The sequence below is a fragment of the Chrysemys picta genome, chromosome 1 (assembly GCF_011386835.1).
Source record: "Chrysemys picta bellii isolate R12L10 chromosome 1, ASM1138683v2, whole genome shotgun sequence".
Taxonomy (NCBI): Eukaryota; Metazoa; Chordata; order Testudines; family Emydidae; genus Chrysemys; species Chrysemys picta.
In genome coordinates this window covers 323,117,015-323,140,776 of record NC_088791.1, presented here as the reverse complement: position 1 = coordinate 323,140,776, position 23,762 = coordinate 323,117,015, and the positions used below count along the sequence as shown (strand labels likewise).

The 23,762-nt window shown below is 39.6% G+C and overlaps 1 protein-coding gene across 4 annotated transcripts in view; it reads left to right on the top strand.

Moving 5' to 3' along the window:
- Positions 1-23,762, top strand: part of ARHGAP42 (Rho GTPase activating protein 42) — a 276,290-nt gene that overhangs the window by 215,483 nt on the left and 37,045 nt on the right. For all 4 annotated transcript variants that reach the window (XM_008178638.4, XM_042854667.2, XM_042854683.2 and 1 more), the window contains exons 9-13: positions 2,221-2,321; positions 11,447-11,556; positions 16,662-16,740; positions 17,673-17,712; positions 22,107-22,169. In XM_008178638.4, coding sequence (XP_008176860.1) covers positions 2,221-2,321; positions 11,447-11,556; positions 16,662-16,740; positions 17,673-17,712; positions 22,107-22,169 — 393 coding nt within the window. The remainder of the gene's footprint in view (positions 1-2,220; positions 2,322-11,446; positions 11,557-16,661; positions 16,741-17,672; positions 17,713-22,106; positions 22,170-23,762) is intronic.

The following is a 23,762-nucleotide window of genomic DNA, read 5'->3' as shown; positions in this document are numbered from 1 at the left end:
AACTGGAGAACCCTGATAAAGAGGTATAGATTTATAGCTCATCTATGCGCAAGTGCTAAGAAAAGGCATTGGAATTAAGCAGGGTTCAAAGAGGTTAAGCAAATAGAATAAAAAGTTAATGGACTTAACCAAGAACACTGAGGGCACGTCTTCACTACTCGGCGGGTAGCGATCGATCTATCGGGGATCGATTTATCGCGTCTAGTGTAGATGCGATAAAATCGATCGCTCTGCCGTCGACTCCGGACATCCACTATGGCGAGAGGCGGAAGCGGAGTCGACGGGGGAGCGGCAGCAGTCGACTCGCCACCGTCCTAACAGCCAGGTAAGTTGACCTAAAATACGCAACTTCAGCTACGCTATTCACGTAGCTGAAGTTGCGTATCTTAGATCGACCCCCTGCCCCGTAGTGTAGACCTAGCCTTAGAGGAGTCATCCAATACATCACAATGTGAAGGAGAAATAGAATCAGAGATGACATGAAATGAACCATAGAGCAGTTTGACCCAAACTAAAAGAGTGAACAGCCCTGGATACCAAACACTGAGGACAGAAGAGAGATTAAAAGCTGTATGTGATCTGCAGTATCAAATAGCACTGTTCAGAGCTAATCAAATGTAAACAATCAGACTGAGTGAGCTGCACCAAGTTCATTATAACCGCTTAGTAAAGCAATTTCAATCCTGTGTGCTACACAGTGCACTATTTGATGAGGGCCTGGCTGAAGCTGGAGAAGTAGGGAGACCTTGTTTGAGATGTGTATGTGTACGTGTGCATGCAAGTTTGGTGATCTAACAAATACAGATCATGATAAAATGCTGGTATTTATTTGAATACAAATCCAATTTTGATTCATTCCTAATTTCTTTGTCTAACATTAACATACTTGGCATCTGGCATTAGAATCTCCTGTATCATACCTGGTCTTACCCAAAGACTGGTATAGATTCAGTCACGAGGATATCTGCCTTCCCAAGACCATTTCAAGAAAGTGTAGTGTGTTATAGATAATTGACTTTCCCAATGAAATCTTGGCCTTAACGCCTATTAACATATATGAGCGAAAAGGAGAGAGCCATTGTTCTGTTCTTATTTAACCTTGCTGATTTTTAGCAGCAATAGCAGTAGCATAGATGGGGTTTGAGCAGAGCATGTACACTTTAATTGAATAATAATAATAATAAAAACCAGTGTTAAGTGGAAACTATACTGGGCATTATTAATAGCAGAGCAAGAAAGGAGTGAAATGTCAGGCACATGAAGTGTTTCATTAAATGGTGAGAGGCCAACTTGACATCCTCTCACTGAAAAAGGATTTGATCATTAGTTTATTTTGGGGAAAAGTCAGAAGATCTGTAATCTCTGTCTCAGAGATGAAGGTGCTAATTGTTTATTTCCTTATCATGCTGGCTTTAGCTTCCCACAACCAGTTATGTATGCTGTCCAAAAGTTGGTTGGTTAATATTTGCCATTCCTGAATGTAATACTATACATGTTTATTGCGAGTACCACACAAGAGGTTAAAGATACCGTTGGGCTATGAAACAATGAGGTATTTCATTTCTCCCAAAAAGCAAATTTGTAAAATGCTATAACAATATATTGTGGAAATAGCATGGTGAGTATTGGTTGGAGGAAAGGAGCACTAGGTATCCCTCAGAACAAAGTTTTGATAATATTTGTAGACTATGCCAGGAAAGAATAAAATTGGATTTAAAATGGATTGTATTCACTTGGACAATGGGTTATAAATAACAAGTATAATGTCACAAATTAGGCATGTGTGAGCTAAAATGTTCAAAGCTGGGTGCCAAGTATTTGCCTCCATAAAGACGTACTTACCCACTCAAACACAAGTGGCCTGATTTTCAGAGATGCTAAGCATCTCCAACTACAGTCGACATGAATGAGAGCTTGCAGGTGCTCTGCACTTTTCAATATCAGACCTTCTTTAGGTGCCTTAAAATGATTTGAAAAATTTTCCCCTTCTGATATAACTTGAGAGTTGGTGAAAATGTTGCCAGCATAAAAAATGTGGTGAAAGCACCATAAGAATGTATTTATAGTTCAGAAGTAAAACAGACAACTTTTTTTTTTCTCTTTGATTTGCTGCTGACTCAGCTTAATATTTGCCTGTGAAATACAAATGAGAGACAACATGATAAAATTGTGGTAAAATGTCCGAGATTTAAAAAAAATTGTTACATTTCTTTCATCTAGGACCCCTTGGATTTACCTGGGTAAAACATTACTGTACTTACGATAAAGGGACAAAAACATTTACAATGAGTGCAGCTGAAACAAAGTCTGGTGGGAAAGTGGTGAGTAGTATCTTGACATATCTCTTAGTATACACATGATATTCAGCTTGTGTATTTTATATTGTCTACTCAATGTACTTATGAGGAAAAAATATTATATTAGGCAAGTTAGGATAAACAAAATGCCCTCTGTCATGGATCAACAAAATGATTAACAAATGATTTTACTTATGAAAAAAATAAAGGTCATATTAAGTATTTAAAATGAAAATATCTACTTTTTCCATAACTCATTTACATGCTAAATACCATACATGCTAAATACAATACAATTTCTGTGGTATCTCTGAACTTGTAAGAAAACTACAATATGAGTTAGACATCCTCATTTTTATTGCTTAAAAGTTGATTGACATTTAATCATATCAGATATAAATACACCTCTACCTTGATATAACGCTGTCCTCGGGAGCCAAAAAATCTTACCGTGTTATAGGTGAAACCGCGTTATATTGAACTTGCTTTGATTCACCGGAGCACTGCCCCCCCGGAGCACTGCTTTACCATATTATATCCAAATTCATGTTATATCGGGTCGGGTTATATCGGGGTAGAGGTGTATGTAGATACTGGGCCATTTTCAGACTTGATAAATACCAATAGTTTTACTTAGAGAGAGAGAGAGAGTTTTCAAAGCAAACTTTCATAATTAGACATTTTATTAAATATATTATGTTGAACTGTCTGAACAATGGTAAACAATTATGTGAGAAAGTACATTAAGTAATGTTGTCTCTTACAATATATATATATATATGACAGAGATAAAAATGATTGTATAATATGCTTGTATAATTTTAAGCCCTGCAAGCAATTATACACATGCTTAAATTTAAGCAGAGTAAGACAGGTTTGCGCTTGTGTGTAAATATTCAGAGGACCTTAATGGGGGAGGACTAGCTCAGTGGTTTGAGCATTGGCCTGATAAACTCAGGGTTGTGAGTTCAATCCTTGAGGGGGTAATTTGGGGCAAAAATCTGTCTGGGGATTGGTCCTGCTTTGAGCGGGGGGTTGGACTAGATGACCTCCCAAGGACCCTTCCAACCCTGATATTCTATTCTATGATATCAATCACATAAGAATGACCATACTGGGTCAGACAAAAGGTCCATCCAGCCCAGTATCATGTCTACTGATGGTGGCCAATGCCAGGTGCTCCCTCCAGAGGGAGTGAACCTAACAGGTAATGATCAAGTGACCTCTCCTGCCATCCATCTCCACCCTCTGACAAACAGAGGCTAGGGATGCCATTCCTTACCCATCCTGGCTAATAGCCATTAATGGACTTAACCTCCATAGATTCATAGATTCTAGGACTGGAAGGGACCTCGAGAAGTCATTGAGTCCAGTCCCCTGCCCGCATGGCAGGACCAAATACTGTCTAGACCATCCCTGATAGACATTTATCTAACCTACTCTTAAATATCTCCAGAGATTCCACAACCTCCCTAGGCAATTTATTCCAGTGTTTAACCACCCTGACAGTTAGGAACTTTTTCCTAATGTCCAACCTAGACCTCCCTTGCTGCAGTTTAAACCCATTGCTTCTGGTTCTATCCTTAGAGGCTAAGGTGAACAAGTTTTCTCCCTCCTCCTTATGACACCCTTTTAGATACCTGAAAACTGCTATCATGTCCCCACTCAGTCTTCTCTTTTCCAAACTAAACAAACCCAATTCTTTCAGCCTTCCTCCATAGGTCATGTTCTCAAGACCTTTAATCATTCTTGTTGCTCTTCTCTGGACCCTTTCCAATTTCTCCACATCTTTTTTAAAATGCGGCGCCCAGAACTGGACACAATACTCCAGCTGAGGCCTAACCAGAGCAGAGTAGAGCGGAAGAATGACTTCTCGTGTCTTGCTCACAACACACCAGTTAATACATCCCAGGATCATGTTTGCTTTTTTTGCAACAGCATCACACTGTTGACTCATATTTAGCTTGTGGTCCACTATAACCCCTAGATCCCTTTCTGCCGTACTCCTTCCTAGACAGTCTCTTCCCATTCTGTATGTGTGAAACTGATTGTTCCTTCCTAAGTGGAGCACTTTGCATTTGTCTTTGTTAAACTTCATCCTGTTTAACTCAGACCATTTCTCCAATTTGTCCAGATTATTTTGAATTATGACCCTGTCCTCCAAAGCAGTTGCAATCCCTCCCAGTTTGGTATCATCCGCAAACTTAATAAGCGTACTTTCTATGCCAATATCTAAGTCGTTGATGAAGATATTGAACAGAGCCGGTCCCAAAACAGACCCCTGCGGAACCCCACTCGTTACGCCTTTCCAGCAGGATTGGGAACCATTAATAACAACTCTCTGAGTACAGTTATCCAGCCAGTTATGCACCCACCTTATAGTAGCCCCATCTAAATTGTATTTGCCTAGTTTATCGATAAGAATATCATGCGAGACTGTATCAAATGCCTTACTAAAGTCTGGGTATACCACATCAAAAGCTTCACCCTTATCCACAAGGCTCGTTATCCTATCAAAGAAAGCTATCAGATTGGTTTGACATGATTTGTTCTTCACAAATCCATGCTGGCTGTTCCCTATCACCTTACCACCTTCCAAGTGTTTGCAGATGATTTCCTTAATTACTTGCTCCATTATCTTCCCTGGCACAGAAGTTAAACTAACTGGTCTGTAGTTTCCTGGGTTGTTTTTATTTCCCTTTTTATAGATGGGCACTATATTTGCCCTTTTCCAGTCTTCTGGAATCTCTCCCGTCTCCCATGACTTTCCAAAGATAATAGCTAGAGGCTCAGATACCTCCTCTATTAGCTCCTTGAGTATTCTAGGATGCATTTCATCAGGCCCGGGTGACTTGCAGGCATCTAACTTTTCTAAGTGATTTTTAACTTGTTCTTTTTTTATTTTATCCGCTAAACCTACCCCCTTCCCATTAGCATTCACTATGTTAGGCATTCCTTCAGACTTCTCGGTGAAGACCGAAACAAAGAAGTCATTAAGCATCTCTGCCATTTCCAAGTTTCCTGTTACTGTTTCTCCCTCTTCACTAAGCAGTGGGCCTACCCTGTCTTTGGTCTTCCTCTTGCTTCTAATGTATTGATAAAAAGTCGTCTTGTTTCCTTTTATTCCCGTAGCTAGTTTGAGCTCATTTTGTGCCTTTGCCTTCCTAATCTTGCCCCTGCATTCCTGTGTTGTTTGCCTATATTCATCCTTTGTAATCTGTCCTAGTTTCCATTTTTTATATGACTCCTTTTTATTTTTTAGATCGTGCAAGATCTCATGGTTAAGCCAAGGTGGTCTTTTGCCACATTTTCTATCTTTCCTAACCAGCGGAATAGCTTGCTTTTGGGCCCTTAATAGTGTCCCTTTGAAAAACTGCCAACTCTCCTCAGTTGTTTTTCCCCTCAGTCTTGATTCCCATGGGACCTTACCTATCAGCTCTCTGAGCTTACCAAAATCTGCCTTCCTGAAATCCATCGTCTCTATTTTGCTGTTCTCCCTTCTACCCTTCCTTAGAATTGCAAACTCTATGATTTCATGATCACTTTCACCCAGGCTGCCTTCTACTTTCAAATTCTCAACGAGTTCCTCCCTATTTGTTAAAATCAAGTCTAGAACAGCTTCCCCCCCCTAGTAGCTTTTTCAACCTTCTGAAATAAAAAGTTGTCTCCAATGCAGTCCAAGAATTTGTTGGATAGTCTGTGCCCCGCTGTGTTATTTTCCCAACATATATCCGGATAGTTGAAGTCCCCCATCACCACCAAATCTTGGGCTTTGGATGATTTTGTTAGTTGCTTGAAAAAAGCCTCATCCACCTCTTCCACCTGGTTAGGTGGCCTGTAGTAGACTCCTAGCATGACATCTCCCTTGTTTTTTGCCCCTTTTAGCCTAACCCAGAGACTCTCAACACTTCCGTCTCCTATGTCCAGCTCTACCTCAGTCCAAGTGTGTACATTTTTAATATATAAGGCAACACCTCCTCCCTTTTTCCCCTGTCTATCCTTCCTGAGCAAGCTGTACCCATCCACACCAACATTCCAATCATGTGTATTATCCCACCAAGTTTCAGTGATGCCAACAATGTCATAGTTGTATTTATTTATTAGCACTTCCTGTTCTTCCTGCTTATTCCCCATACTTCTCGCATTTGTATATAGGCATCTAAGATACTGGTTTGATCTTTCCTCCCAGTTTTGTCCTGACCCTCCTTTCTCTCTGCCAATATAGCCTACACTCCCTCTCGTTTCCGACCCATCTCCCCGGTCTCCATGTTCCCCACTTACCTGTGGGCTTTGCTCACCTGTCCCGTCGAACCTAGTTTAAAGCCCTCCTCACTAGGTTAGCCAGTCTGTGTCCGAATAGGGTCTTTCCTCTCCTCCATGAATGTATCTAGTTCTCTTTTAAATCCTGTTATAGTCCTAGCCTTCACAACCTCCTCAGGCAAGGAGTTCCATAGGTTGACTGTGCGCTGTGTGAAGAATAACTTCCTTTTATTTGTTTTAAACCTGCTGCCCATTAATTTCATTTGGCGGCCCCTATTTCTTCTATTATGGGAACAAGTAAATAACTTTTCCTTATTCACTTTCACCACACCACTTGTGATTTTATATACCTCTAACATATCCCCCCTTAGTCTCCTCTTTTCCAAGCTGAAAAGTCATCTCTTTAATCTCTCCTCATATGGGACCCGTTCCAAACCCCTAATCATTTTAGTTGCCCTTCTCTGAACCTTTTCTAATGCCAGTATATCTTTTTTGAGATGAGGAGACCACATCTGTACTCAGTATTCGAGAGGTGGGCATACTATTTATTTATATAAGGGCAATAAGATATTCTCCGTCTTATTCTCTATCCCTTTTTTAATGATTCCTAACATCCTGTTTGCTTTTTTCACTGCCGCTGCATACTGCATGGACGTCTTCAGAGAACTATCCACGATGACTCCAAGATCTCTTTCCTGATTAGTTGTAGCTAAATTAGCCCCCATCATATTGTATGTATAGTTGGGGTTATTTTTTCCAATGTGCATTACTTTACATTTATCCACATTAAATTTCATTTGCCATTTTGTTGCCAAATCACTTAGTTTTGTGAGATCTTTTTGAAGTTCTTCACAGTCTGCTTTGGTCTTAACTATCTTGAGCAGTTTAGTTCCATCTGCAAACTTTGCCACCTCACTGTTTACCCCTTTCTCCAGATCATTTATGAATAAATTGAATAGGATTGGTCCTAGGACTGACCCTTGGGGAACACCACTAGTTACCCCTCTCCATTCTGAGAGTTTACCATTTATTCCTACCCTTTGTTCCCTGTCTTTTAACTAATTCTCAGTCCATGAAAGGATCTTCCCTCTTATCCCATGACAACTTAATTTACATAAGACTCTTTGGTGAGGGACCTTGTCAAAGGCTTTCTGGAAATCTAAGTACACTATGTCCACTGGATCCCCCTTGTCCACATGTTTGTTGACCCCTTCAAAGAACTCTAATAGATTAGTAAGACAGAAACCATGTTGATTTTTGCCCAACAATTTGTGTTCTTCTATGTGTCTGACAATTTTATTCTTTACTATTGTTTCAACTTATTTGCCCGGTACTGACAGTAGACTTACCGATCTGTAATTGTCGGGATCACCTCTAGAGACCTTTTTAAATATTAGCTATCTTCCAGTCATTGGGTACAGAAGCTGATTTAAAGGACAGGTTACAAATGTGACAAAGATCCTCCTCTATCTTGGTGGGTCCTGCGCTTATTGGCAGATTTTCTTGCCTCAGAGATTCACCATGTGGGTTGGGGAACAGCCCAGAGACCTTCCCCTCTGGAAGAACCCACAGTTCAGGTCAATTGGGAGATTTGGGGGGAACCCAGGGCCCGCCCTCTACTCCGGGTTCCAGCCCAGGGACCTGTGGACTGCAGCTGTCTATAGTGCCTCCTGCAACAGCTGCATGACAGCTACAGCTCCCTGGGTTACTTCCCCATAGCCTCCTCCAAACACCTTCCTTAGTCTCACCACAGGACCTTCCTCCTGGTGTCTGATGACGCTTGTGCTCCTCAGTCCTCCAGCAGCACACCCTCTCATTCTCAGCACCTCTTGCTCCCAGCTCCTCACACTTCCCACCCCAAACTGGGGTGAGCTCCTTTTTAAAACCCAGGTGCCCTGATTAGCCTGCCTTAATTGATTCTAGAAGCTTCTTCTTAATTGGCTCCAGGTGTCCTAATTAGCCTGCCTGCCTTAACTGGTTCTAGCAGGTTCCTGATTACTCTAGTGCAGCCCCTGCTCTGGTCACTCAGGGAACAGAAAACTACTCATCCAGTGACCAGTATATTTGCCCTCTACCAGACTCCTGTACCCCACTAGTCTGGGTCTGTCACACAAACCATAGTTAATAGTTCCGCAATTTCACATTTGAGTTCTTTCAGATCTCTTGGGTGAATGCCATCTGGTCCCGGTGACTTGTTACTGTTAAGTTTATCAGTTAATTCCAAAACCTCCTCTAGTGACACTTCAATCTGTGACAATTCCTCAGATTTGTCACCTACAAAGGACGGCTCAGGTTTGGGAATCCCCCTAACATCCTCAACTGTGAAGACTGAAGCAAAGAATTAATTGAGTTTCTCCGCAATGACTTTATCATCTTTAAGTGCTCCTTTTGTATCTTGATCGTTCAGGGGCCCCACTGGTTGTTTAGCAGCCTTCCTGCTTCTGATGTACTTAAAAAACATTTTGTTATTACCGTTTGAGTTTTTGGCTAGCTGTTTTTCAAACTTCTTTTTGGCTTTTCTTATTACATTTTTACACTTAATTTGGCAGTGTTTATGCTCCTTACTATTTACCTCACTAGGATTTGACTTCCACTTTTTAAAAGATGCCTTTTTATCGCTCACTGCTTCTTTTACATTGCTGTTAAACCACAGTGGCTCTTTTTTAGTTCTTTTACTGTGTTTTTTTTAATTTGGGGTATACATTTAAGTGTGGCCTCTATTCTGGTGTCTTTGAAAAGTGTCCATGCAGCTTGCAGGGATTTCACTCTAGTCACTGTACTTTTTAATTTCTGTTTAACTAACCCCCTCATTTTTGCAAGTTCCCCTTTCTGAAATGAAATGCCACAGTGTTGGGCTGCTGAAGTGTTCTTCCCACCACAGAAATGTTAAATGTTGTTATATTATGGTCACTATTTCCAAGCGGTCCTGTTATAGTTACCTCTCGGACCAGATCCTGCGCTCCACTCAGGACTAAATCGAGAATTGCCTCTCCCCTTGTGAGTTCCTGTACCACCTGTTCCAAGAAGCAGTCATGTAAAGTATCGAGAAATTTTGTCTCTGCATTTCGTCCTGAGGTGACATGTACCCAGTCAATATGGGGATCATTGAAATCCCCCACTATTATTGGGTTCTTTATTTTGATAGCCTCTCTAATCTCCCTTAGCATTTCATCGTCCCTATCACTGTCCTGGTCAGGTGGTCGATAATTGATCCCTACTCTTATATTCTTATTAGAGCATGGAATTACTATCCATAGAGATTCTATGGAACATGTGAATTCATTTAAGATTTTTACTTCATTTGATTCTACATTTTCATTCACATATAGTGCCACTCCTTCCCCTCCCCACCCTGCACGACCTGTTCTGTCCTTCTGATATATTTTGTACCCCGGAATGATTGTGTCCCATTGATTGTCCTCACTCCACCAGGTTTCTGTGATGCCTATTATATCAATATCCTCCTTTAACACGAGGAACTTTAGTTCACCCATCTTATTATTTAGACTTCTAGCATTTGTGTACAAGCACTTAAAAAACTTGTCACCGTTTATTTGTCTGCCTTTTTCTGATGTGTCAGATTCTTTTTTTATGTGAATGTTTCTTCTCTCATCTGGCCCATACTTTATCCTCTTCTATCCTCTCCTCCTGACTAAAACCTAGAGAATCTTTATCAATAGACTCTCCCCTAAGAGAAGTCTCTGTCCGATCCACATGCTCCTCTGCAGCAATTGGCTTTCCCCCATCTCTTAGTTTAAAAACTGCTCTGTAACCTTTTCACTGTTAAGTGCCAGCAGTCTGGTTCCACTTTGGTTTAGGTGGAGCCAATCTTTCCTGTATAGACTTCCCCTATCCCAAAAGTTTCCTCAGTTCCTAATAAATCTAAACCCCTCCTCTCTACACCATCGTCTCATCCCTGCATTGAGACTCTGAAGCTCTGCCTGCCTACCTGGCCCAGCGCATGGAACTGGGAGCATTTCTGAGAATGCCACCATAAGGGTCCTGGATTTCAGCCTCTTCCCTAGCATCCTAAATTTGGCCTCCAGGATGTCTCTCCTACCCTTCCTTATGTCATTGGTACCTACATGTACCACGACCACCGGCTCCTCCCCAGCACTACACATAAGTCTATCTAGATGCCTCGAGAGATCTGCAACCTTTGCACCAGGCAGGGAAGTCACCATATGGTTCTCCCAGTGATCACAAACCCAGCTATCTATGTTTCTAATGATCGAATCTCCCATTACTAACACCTGCCTTTAACTAATGACTGGAGTTCCCTCCCCCGGAGAGGTAACCTCAGTGCGAGAGGATCCCCAACATCATCTGGAAGGAGGGTCCCAACTATGGGAAGGTTCCCTCTGCTCCTGTTGATTGCTTTCCTTCCCTGAGCCTTTCATCCTCTTAACAGTGCAGGGGCTGTCTGACTGGAGGTGGGACAATTCTACAGTGTCCCGGAAAGCCTCATCAACATACCTCTCTCCTCCAGTTCTGCCACCCTGGCCTCCAAACCCCATATGCGGTCTCTGAGGGCCAGGAGCTCCTTGCACCGAATGCACACATACACCACCTGCCCACAGGGCAGGTAATCATACATGCTACACTGAGCGCAATAAACAGGATAGCCCCCACTCTGCTGCTGGGCTTCTGCCTGCATTCTCTCCTACACCTACCTAGGTCAATGAGAGGGGTTTTGTTTAAATCAAGGAGTTTTGATTATAGTTTAGTTTAAAGGTTTTAAAGAATGGCAAATGTACCTTGCCCCCTACCGGTTCCCCTTCCGAACTCCCTCTCGAAACTCCCTGTTAGATGCCCCTGTTCGCTCTGTAGCCCACTGTTCGCAATGTAATCTCTGCGTGCTGATTTTCGTCTTTTTGTATGTCTTACAGAATGGCCTTGTCACAAGCTCACCAGAAATATTCAAGCTAAAATCCTGCATCCGGAGAAAGACTGATTCAATTGACAAACGTTTCTGTTTTGATATTGAAGTATCTGAAAGGTTTGAGGTTCTTTTTTTAAAGAACATTATTAATTATTTAATAAAGTGTATGTAAATGTATTTACATAAGAACTATGCGCGTATAAGGCCAAACTTTCAAATGCATGCTCCTAATTGCTCAGAACCTATTTTTCTGACCACAAAACAAATAACACTACATGTGTGTATTATCCATGCACAATTAACCATATCTGTTTTTTGGAAAACTTATAGTTCAATTAATAAACTTATAGTGCAATACTCCATTTAGGAAGGAACAATCAGTTGCACACATACAAAATGGGAAATGACTGCCTAGGAAGGAGTACTACGGAAAGGTGTCTGGGGGTCATAGTGGATCACAAGCTAAATATGATTCAACAGTGTAACACTGTTGCAAAAAAAAGCAGTCATCATTTTGGAATGTATTAGCAGGAGTATTGTAAGCAAGATACGAGAAGTAATTCTTCCGCTCTACTCCACGCTGATTAGGCCTCAACTGGAGTATTGTGTCCAGTTCTGGGCACCACATTTCAGGAAAGATATGGACAAATTGGAGAAAGTCCAGAGAAGAGCAACAAAAATGATTAAAGGTCTAGAAAACATGACTTATGAGGGAAGATTGGGAAAAAATGGGTTTGTTTAGTCTGGAGAAGAGAAGACTGAGCGGGGACATAACAGTTTTCAAGTACTGGAATAAATTGCCTAGGGAGGTTGTGGAATCTCCCTCATTGGGGATTTTTAAGAGCAGGTTGGACAAACACCTGTCAGGGATGGTATCGATAATACTTAGTCCTACCTTGAGTTCTATGATTCTATTAAGGAGGCTAATTTTAGAATTTTGGCCCATGTGATAAATATCTAAAAAAATGTGCTCTCTCTCTCACACACACATACACTCCATGTTTCTCTCAAATTGGTTGTTCCACAATTTCTAGTTATACGTGAATTATGTGGAAGTTAAATATATTTCTACCTATTAAAGTTAAAGTTAAGAAAGTTTATTTTTTCCCATATGCTGAAATAGCTGTACAAGTTTTTCTCCAGGTACTACTGGAAATATTTAATTGTATGAAATGAATAGGAACAGTTTTACAGCATTTGGGGGGGGATGCAAATACTCAGTGAAAGTAATATTTGTTCTTTTTTAAGAATTTCAGGCTAGTGGGCATGAGAGAAAAGGTGGATAAACATCTGCCTTGAATCATGGTGAAATAAACAGAATTAGTAAATTCACACTATTTATATAAATCTTTCCTAATCTTTCTCTGAGAAATATTTTGTGACTACAATAATAATAGTAATGTATTATGCAGAAGTGTCACTATTTTATAACATGTTAATTTTGTGGTGAATTTTGTGCTTGTGAAAGATAAATATACCTGTAATCTGAAGTCCTATATTAATAGGTAAAATGCAGTCATTAGCACTACAAATTTGGGGTGGGGATATGTTGGGATAAATTACTTGATATTTGGTGCCCTTTAATTTCAGAAATATTGGCAAAACTGGGTTGTTCTTGTTCTGGTTTTGTTAAAAAAAAACAAAAAAACAAAAAAACAAACAAAAAAAAAACCATAGGTTACAATTTTGTTTTGGAAAACCAAAATCAGAGAGTGGTTCAAATTCAAAGATCAAAATATATCAAAACTAACTTTATCAGACAAAGTGACGGTATTGCTGCTGTAAGATAGTTAAAAAGTGAGTTTTGTCCTTAAATTTTTAGAAAGATCTTAAATTCTTTCAGTTCTCTTTAAATGGAGTTATACACTTTTGGAATAAAACTTGTTAATTTTAACTTGGTTTAATAAGTCTTATTTATTTTGATTTGTGTTAACAAGTTAAAATACAGAGAGCTTACATCTAAATGTTTTCTGAAAATTTAGACAAAAAAGTTGAAAGCACAATAGTTCACAAGGTTGCTTAAAATACTATTATGAGAGGAGACAGACCTTTCAGAGACTGACAAGAAGTCAAGGTTTGAAATTGGTTCCATATTTAACAGGAAACCAGTGGAGGTTTGTGTGAGTCAGCAGAGGAGATAAAAAGTTCTGGTCAACATGATACTGAGAAATGATCAGTTGGCAGGCAGCCCATATGCAAAGAGTGGCACTAATCACTTCTGGATGACATAAATTGAAACTTGGCTTCCTCTGTGAAAGGGAGACTCTGATGTCAAATATATTTGTAATGATAAAATACTTTCTTGCTGTTTCATGTTTTTTCATTTATACACTATTAAAACATAGGGGAATTGGGAAGAATACAAAGTTGATAATGACTGACTTTAAATTAATGCGTACTGATTTTAAAGATTAGGCTTAAGTTTTTTTTAGATGTAATCCTGAGAATTGTTGAGTATCCTCAACAGTGATCAATTTCAGTCAGAGAGGAAGGACATTTGGTAACTTGCAGGGTTTGGCCTTCATTGAATAATTATTTACTCATACAGTTTATAAGGTACAACAAAGTCTTTAAAGACCTGGAAAGCACTGTTATGAGCAACTCCTCCTCCACCTCCAAACCTCTCATCTCATGAGACTCAATCCTCTCCCACCTAGTACTCAGAATCTATATGGAGATGTTGCAAGTGCTAATAAGACAACATAGACTGAAGTGAACATCTCACTAAATCAGTGGTTTTCAACCTATGGTCCTGGGACCCCTGGAGTCCACAGACTGTCTAAGATTCCAAAAGAGGACCACACCTCCATTTGAAATTTTTTAGGAAAAAAGATTGAAAACCACTGCACTAAATGAAAGAAACAATCTGATATGAAAACTTTCAAACTGTTATCAGGAAGCAACACATCTAAATGAAACAATTTAAATTTTACTTAGATGTTGTTCTCAACAGTTTTCAGCTCAGATTTTTATAAGAAGTTCTTCTAATAGTCACTTACCTTTATTGTATTGCAGCCAGTATAAGGGGTGTCACCAGCTCCCCCCTCCCAGTTCCTTCTTACCGCCAGTGATAGTGCTGGAATGTCTCCTTGCTTTGACAAGCTTTCCTATCTCTACTGTATCTAGTAGTGAATTTGTTGTATATAGTTGTTTAATGTTGTATAGTTAATAGTTCCCTTAGTGTTAAGCTAGGAATAGTTAGTCCTGTATGGGTACATCTACACTACAGGGGGGAGTCGATTTAAGATACGCAAATTCAGCTACGTGAATAGCGTAGCTGAATTCGGCGTATCGCAGCCGACTTACCCTGTTGTGAGGACGGCGGCAAAATCGACTTCTGCAGCTTCCCGCCGGCGGCTCTTACTACCACGTCCCCTGGTGGAGTAAGAGCGCCGATTCGGGGATCGATTGTCGCGTCCCGACGGGACACGATAAATCGATCCCCGAGAGGTCGATTTCTACCCGCCGATTCAGGGGACTCAACCTAGGGATGGGGCATGCACTCATCAACAGGCTTCAAAGCTTGTGACTGTTGCAAAAAACCTGTGCTAGTCAGTGATCCCCACAGAAGCTGCCTGACACGTTTAGGGGAAACCACATGAGAGACAAGTGTTGCATTTGCAAGAGCTTCAGGCTGCAGACCAAGAAGGAGTGAGACATTGATCTCAGAGCACTCCTTATGGAGTCGGCCCTTGCACTGGCCTTGGAGCCGACAAGATCAGACTCTGCTCCAAGCACCGTGGCCTCGGTGCGGAGTGTGCCACTGATCCCCATCCCCAGTACTGGCAAAAAAGCAAAGAAAGGCTGGGAGTGGGTGTTCTCCTATGTCCCATGAAGGGAAAGAGAGAGCTGGTGAAGAGCAAAGACCTGCATGGGGCGGCTCTTCCCCTCCAGATGGTGGCCAGGCTCCGACTCCTGTTGAGCCTACTTCAAGACCCACCTGCCACCCTGGAAAGCATCAGAGGCACTTGGTACGTCATCCACACCAGAGGCCTTTCAGGCCACACTGTCCTGTCCTTTCCTTTCCCCCAGATCCCTAAATGGCCCTCTCAAGGAATGAACTCACAACCCTGGGTTTAGCAGGCCAGAGCTCAAACCACTGAGCTATCCCTCCTCCCCTAGTTTAAAATGTTTTATGAAACATTGTGTGTGGGTAGAAAATGTTTATCGAATGACATGACCTTCCTAATTTCAATGGGAGGACTCTTTATATGTATCCCCCTCCCCATCCCTGTTTTGGTTTGACTCTATAACTTACGCTTTACAATTTAAATATATATGATGTGTAGAGATGCACAGATTTTAAAGCTATTGGAGAACATTGTGATCATCTAATCTGACCTCTTGCATAATGCAGGCTGTAGAATTTCACCCAGTAGCTTCTTGCTATCTCATGGTTGAGATAGCACATAATTTGTAGAATAACATCCAATATTGATTTAATGAGGCAGGCTTTTCATTTCTTCTTCAGTATTGTGGAGCTCTGTTTGTGTATATCTGTATTTTCATATTCTCCAATGTCTTTCATGAAAAATGTTATAATTAAGTGGTGAGAGTACTCGGGGGGATAATTAGTTTAAATTTAGTATCTTTTATTTCTGTATTTGGCAAAGGAAGACTGTGGGTTCAAACAAGGTGTCAAAAGTTTTGAATAGATAGGTCCTAGACAGGTGAGAGCAAAGCTTCTTCAAGGGGCTTTTCTTTGACTCTCCAGGTTTGCCAGGTTTTGGACTGCCATCACTTTTAAAGTAGCTCACTGATGCAGACTTAGATCCGGAACTATGAATTGTTTATACAGCTGACTATATATATAAGTAATATTTACACTGAGTTTTTAGTAGGTGTGTGTGCTTTTGTATCACTAATAAACCCCATTTCTACAGAGCCTCTTCCATTAGTTAAATAGGCACATCTACTGAACTAATTTTATTTTTATCAGCTGTATAACAATTCATAGTTACACTTTGATACCACATTTCATCTGAGATTCTCAAATGTTAACTAATGAAGTCTTATATTCCCTTGTGATAGAGTAAGTTTTATTATCCCAGTTTCACAGAGATAAAAAACAGACACAGAAAGGTCAAGATACATGCCTAGCACTACAAAAAAGTAAATAATTATGTTTAGACTAGATCACATTTCCTGTTAAAATGATCTTAAATATCATTGGTTGAAAAAATAATTAATATGTTTAAATAATATATATTTTGTTTTAATAGACATGGGATCATAACACTTCAGGCTTTTTCAGAGTCCAACAGGAAACTTTGGCTGGAAGCTATGGATGGAAAGGAACCAGTAAGGAAATTTGTTATATTATTTATTATGAGTTCAGATTTCTTGTATACAGAAGTGAAAAGAACAAATTGCTGTACATCTCAAAATATCTCAAACATGGAGAAACAGTTTACATAAACTTTTACGACACAATGCATACGTGCAAACGGTATTTCGCAAGCGTTACGGACAAAACAATGGTAAAATAAACACGAATGATAAGATAATCATTAAATTAATAATGAAGCAGAAAAAATAGTATATCTCAATCTGTAGTCACACATTGAGTCACTTATGTTAGTTGGGATATTGACAGTCCGGCCAACATCATATTTCGTTGGCATACAGGATACATGTGCACAGGCACAATTTGTGAATTTGAGAGCAAGTCATCTTAAGGGTGATGCCTTTGAGCAGCAGTATCGCCACCTTTAAAGGTGCTGCAGAGAAAAGAAACTGTGATGGAGGCTGGTAGGTGTTGATGAGAGAAGCTGACATTTCATCCTGCCATTAATCTACACTTGAGATTTCCATTGAATACAATGGCACAGCTCCACAAGTAGACCCAAAAGGGAGAAGATGATTGTTCAGAATTATGAGCTAGATGGCACCTGGTCTCACTGAACAGGTCCAACCAAGGAGTTAGGGCTGAGAGTAAACAGGGTTCACATATAACAATATAGACTCTACAATTCTGGTTACTCACAATCATCTTTCAGCTACCCAAACGTGTAGTTGAACTGAACTCTCATAAGAGAGACTGCCTACTAGAGGCAGCATTTTAAGTTTTATGCTTGTTAAGCTCATTTACAATGACTGCATAGTAAATAAATGGCAGGAGCAAGGCTTGCCAAATGCAACATGCTAATGCAAAATGTGTTTGCCGTGGCTTGAGAGCTCTTAACTGACCTGGAAGTCACAAATGTTCATATTGCAATGTTTTCTTTTTTCAGATTTACACTTTACCAGCCATTATTAGCAAGAAGGAAGAAAGTAAGTTTTTTTTTAATTATGTAAAATTATTAAATATACCTGGATTTCTACAGTATAATGTCCTTGTTTTCAGGCATATTAGGGTTGCAAATTACAGTATTATATTTTCATGTATTGTCAAGAATTACTCTTTTCTGTCAACTTGCAAAAAAGTACATCCTGTCTCAAGGGTCAGTTACATCAGGTGTGAAAAAGTCTTCAATGTTTGTATTATAATCAAATATAAATTGGGAGAAAATAAAATAAATCATGCTTCTGGCTAACGTGGTTCCAAAACAGTACACTATGTATAATGTCACTCTAGATAGCTATAGATATATTCATAGTTCTATATATAAATGTATATATAAAATCAAATGGACCACCTGCACCCTGACATAATAATATCCCTGCACCTGATAACTTGTTTATGGTCTTCAGACTTAGGAATATTATGGCTTTTATTGTGGTGATGGGCAAACATTATGTTATCATGCAGTTACTCCATTATATTTTGTGTGCGTCTGTGCAGGTGTCACACACACACACATTATTATTATTATTCTTTGTTTCCCATCCGTCAGCTCAGCAATAACAATGGAGCCAAATGAAGTCTGTCCAACTCTTTCTATCTTGTACCAGCTTCACAGTTTCATTCATATTTAAACCTTTTGTATGTCATTTTTCATTGGGTTTATCCTACACATCCTGTAACGTAACCTGACTCCTCCCGTTTCATCTCTCAATCATGTAGCCATTGCTGCTTCCAGTACCAAGCTGAAAAAATCGGGCAATAGCATGCCTCCTTGTCTTACTCCTGAGTCATTCTGTCAGCATCTTGTTTACTCTCACCGCACTCATTGACTTGCTGTAGATGTTTTCTATCTGCTTGACTGATTTTTTGGGGATGCCATACAGTCTCATAACTTTCTGCTAACTGCTCTCAAAAGTGTGTTTGAGGTTTATAAAGTTGTTGTAACAGGTTCAGTTGTGTTTTGTATACTTCTCTGATATCTGTCTTATCACACATAACTGATCTATTATACTTCATCTTGGTCTAAATCCAGCCTGTTCTGCAAGAACCACTTCCACATACCTCTTCATTCTCCTCTGCACCATTTTGGTGAATGCTTTTCCTGGCACGCACAATAAGCCGATCCCTCTGTAGTTTCTTATGCTCACTCCAATCTCCTTTTTTTTATAGACTGGTACTGTTTTCGCTTTCCCCCATTTGCTTGACACTTGCTTTTGTTTGTAAATCTTGTTGAATAGTTTGTGCATCACATTTACCAAGTGTTCCTCCCTTGCTTGCAGTATCTCTGCAGTTACATTGTCATTACCTGTTGCCTTTTTCTTTTCCAAACTTCCGAGGTATCGAGATATTTACTTCTTTGTCTAAGAATTCCAGCATCTTTTCTCCCTCATTTATGCTGGGAAGCTTTTCTATAACCATTTCATCTACTGTGTTCCGCACATTGTACAGCTCTTCAAAATATTATTTCCATCACGTATTCTTTGCTTGTTCATGCTCAGTTTGTCTTTCACTGCCAACATCTTCAACTCATATGTCCCACTCAGTTCTATCATCTTACAATTCCACTCCTGTGCCACATTTCTCTTCACATATTCTTCTACTTCCTTATATTGTTGGCTTATCCAGTTGTTTCTGTCTCTCTTTGCTTTCTGTGTTATCTGTCTAAGCAGCCTATTGTACTTAGCTCTAAGACTTTAGTCCTATTTTTTATTCTCCTTCATTTCCTACGTTTGTCTCACAGCTGCAGCACTTCATCCATTATCCACCTGGGTCTCTTTGTTTTGTCCTTGTAGCCCAATGCTTGTAATCCCATTTTTATATTGTTCCATGTTGTTCCATGCCCCGGGGTGCAATCTGGACTGTGGAGCTCCTGTGCCCCCTTTTCCTCTCCTGCCCACAGAGTCTCCTACACTGCCATGTTAGTGAACAGCAGACCCCTCCAGGCTGTGTTAATTCAGCCATCGGTGAGCAAAGGTACACCCTTAGTTCCATAAAGTACACCATCTTAGTTCCATAAAGACTTTCCCAAGCCACTCATGAATTGTATATAGGGAGACACCAGCAAATTCCCCCAGCCCCAGCTTTACACTCCAGAAATGCGTGTCTTACACTGCTCAAGACTTTCTTGAGCAATGCAAGCTCATTAATTAGTTTCAAGTATCAGAGGGGTAGCCGTGTTAGTCTGAATCTGTAAAAAGCAACAGAGGGTCCTGTGGCACCTTTAAGACTAACAGAAGTATTGGGAGCATAAGCTTTCATGGGTAAGAACCTCACTTCTTCAGATGCAAGAAGTCTTGTTTTTGTGGATACAGACTAACATGGCTACTCCCTGATACTTGATAGCCTTCGAAGAGTGGCAAACTAATTAATACAGAGGGTCCTGTGGCACCTTTAAGACTAACAGAAGTATTGGGAGCATAAGCTTTCGTGGGTAAGAACCTCACTTCTTCAGATGCAAGAAGATTTGTAAAAAGCAACAAAGAGTCCTGTGGCACCTTATAGACTAACAGACGTATTGGAGCATAAGCTTTCGTGGGCGAATACCCACTTCGTCAGATGCAGATTTAGTAAGATTTCATTGCATCTGAAGAAGTGAGGGTTTTTACCCATGAAAGTTTATGCCCAAATAAATCTGTTAGTCTTTAAGGTGCCACTGGACTCCTTGTTGTTTTAGAACTATAGAATATCAGGGTTGGAAGGGACCTCAGGAGGTCATCTAGTCTAACCCCCTGCTCACAGCAGGACCAATCCCCAGACAGATTTTTGCCCCAGATCCCTAAATGGCCCCCTCAAGGATTGAACTCACAACCCTGGATTTAGTAGGCCAATGCTCAAACCACTGAGCTATCCCTCCCCCATTTTCTTTGAAGGGTAGTGGACATGCCCCAGCCTCTGTAATCTGAGTGGATCCCCCAAGCGCTTTTGACAAACTCAGTGTCTTACATTAAACATCAAGCCAAGTTTATTAGCTAGAGAAAGATAGATTTTAAGTGATTAAGTGACATTGGCATAGAAGATTAGAGTTGATTACAAAAGGAAATAAAAGAGCAAAACTGCTATCTAAATCCTATATTTTACCAGGCTAATAATTCTAAAAGCAAGAGGATTTCTCCCACCCAAAACTTCACAGCAGTTTCTGCTAACTGGTTCATTCTCTTATTGTTTTGTTTCTGTATTCTTAGAATGTGCATCTGTCAGGATTCCCTCCCCACTCTGAACTCTGGGGTACAGATGTGGGGATCCGCATGAAAGACACCCCCTAAGTTTATATTCCAACAGTTTAAGTTAAAAACTTCCCCAAGGCCGCCACCACCAAATGATTTAAACAAACATTCAGGGAGGGGCCACTTGGAGCCCTATCTCCCCCAAAATATCCCCTCAAGCTCCTTCACCCCCTTTCCTGAGGGGGGGAGGGGGCTTGAGAATAATATACCAACCGGTAGGTTAACAAAATGAGCACAATCCCTGGTTTTTAGGACACTGAAAATCAATCAGGTTCTTAAAAGAAGAATTTTATTTAAAAAAAAAATTAAAAGAATCACACCTGCAAAATCGGATTGAAGATAACTTTATAGGGTAAATAAAAAGATTTAAAACACAGAGGATTCCCCTCTAGGCTCAACTTTAAAGTTACAAAAACAGGCATAAACCTCCCTTTTAGCATAGGGAAAACTCACAAATTAAACAAAAGATAATCTAACGCATTTCCTTGCTTTACTTACAATTTCTGTAATTTTTAGATGTATCAGTCCCGGATCTTTTTAGGAGCTGGGTTACCTGCTTGGTCTCTCTCTTTGTCCCGAGAGGGAACCAACAAAGAGAGCACAAACAAAACCTCCTCTCTCCCCCATCTCCCCCCCCCCCCCCCATTTGAAAGTATCTTCTTTCCTCATTGGTCCTTCTGGTCAGATGCCAACAAGGTTAATTGAACTGATTAACCCCTTACCGGTAAGTGATTCTGTACCTCTGGCCAGGAGGGATTTATGTTACTGCATACATAAAGGTTGTTACCCTTCCCTTTATATTTATGACAGCATCCTTTTATACAGAGACACGCTTTTGGCCATACAAGTGTTTTATTTTTATTTCTAACTTTTATTTCACTTTTATTTCTAACAGATGTTAAAGAATTCTGGTTTTGAAATATACATACTAAAAATATAAAAACAAACACACATGAATGTACTAATGAGCAGAAAGTTTGATTGCATTCTTTTAGGATAAAGATGTAATTAAACAATAATATAAATAATAGTTACTACCTCTAGGTGCTATGCTCTTATGGACAAATGTGTAGGGCTCACATTTGATCCTAACATGAAGATGTAGCTAACCAGAAAGCCAGATTAAAGTAAATAATGTATTTTTCTTCAATTTATAGTGTTCTTAAATGAAGCAGGTTTTAACTTTGTGAGGAAATGTATTGTTGCTGTGGAGACACGAGGTAGGTATTACATTACACTCTATATATTACATAGTATGCATATGGTTTTCTCTGACATAGGTTACTTTACAATGCTTAAACAGAAAATATTTTCCAAGTGCAGTTTGGAATCTATGTGTCACTCAACTTGTACTTTTCACAGCTGAAACACTGTTTTCAAAATCTTCCATAAAGACTGTCTTTAATTTATCATTTAAGAATAAATTATTGCAACTTATTTTTTTTTTTAAATTAACACTTTTCTGTTATTAGTCCATTTAATGCTCAGTTGTATTTAATACACATTGGGACAAAATTATCCCTAGCTTACTCCCTTAACTTTATTTGCCTTACACCAGTTATACATTTCATCCATTGTTCATCCATTGTTTGTGTTTAATAACAATAGTAGGAAATGTATGCACTATATGGGAAGAACAACAAAATAATAGTGTAGCTACTGCTGATATAATATTTTACTACTCATAATAAATCAGTCCTCAGTTATTCCTACGTAACCTTCTGAAACAAATAAGGTCATGTGCTTCTTACTGAGAGCAGAATTTTGAACATTATGTTGAAAGAGGCACCAATAATACAAGCATTTTTAAATAGTAAAACTTGATATGGCAAATAGACAAAGTTTAATGACATCAAAATTAAAATTAAATATATGTATTAGGAATGATTTTCTAAATAAATTGGCTGAACTTAAGAGGCATCCTCCTGTTTAGGCTTTTGAGATTGCGACAAATTATAATTGTTTTTTCTCAAATATCCTCAGAAAAGAGCTTTGCCATGATTACACCTAAGAACTCTCTATAGTATAAGTGCTAAGGAAAAAAAGGAGATCAAGTCAAGTCCCATCATTTGAGTGTTAAAATATAATACTATAAAGGCCTAAAATTGAACATTATCCAGTAGCATTTTCGCATACTGTACTATAAAAAATATTCTTTGCATTTGGGCCATGCCTGTCTCAACTGTTTGAGGATAATTGGGACCTAAGGCTGTCTCTTTATCTTGTTTTGGGCTCTACAAACTAAAACAATCCTGTCATTCAGCATTGACAAAGTAGCTGCAGTACTGCAGATAAACAAGGAAAACGCTAGACTGTGCAGATATTTTAAGTCGAATAGTTTGTATCACCAGTAAATTTTGTACAAAAGTAATTACTGTAATTGTCAGCAACATTTGACTATGGAGGACATTATTCCATTCTCATTTCCACTGGTGTAAATTCAGAGTAACTCCATTGAAGTGGCTTGCGTTACACAAGTTTACATTTCTTGGTAAGCAAGAACAGGGCTAGGAAGTGAGGACATGCCTCTAGAGTGCTTCTGGGACTTATTTTTCACTTCTCAGACATCATTCCAGTGTCTGCTATCATGGCACCTTTCCGTGAGTCAGTTAGACAGAATGTTGGGCCCTTTCGTGGGGTTTCATTTAATTAACATGTAGCTAAGATTTGTTTATAATATGCTGTAATTTCAGTAAAATATGTGTGGTAATTTTCCAAAATGGCACTAAATAGTCCAAAGTGGTGTACAGGAATTTAGCTGCATAACTTCCTATAAATTGATGGATGGTTAAACCTCATAAACTGTTTTGAAA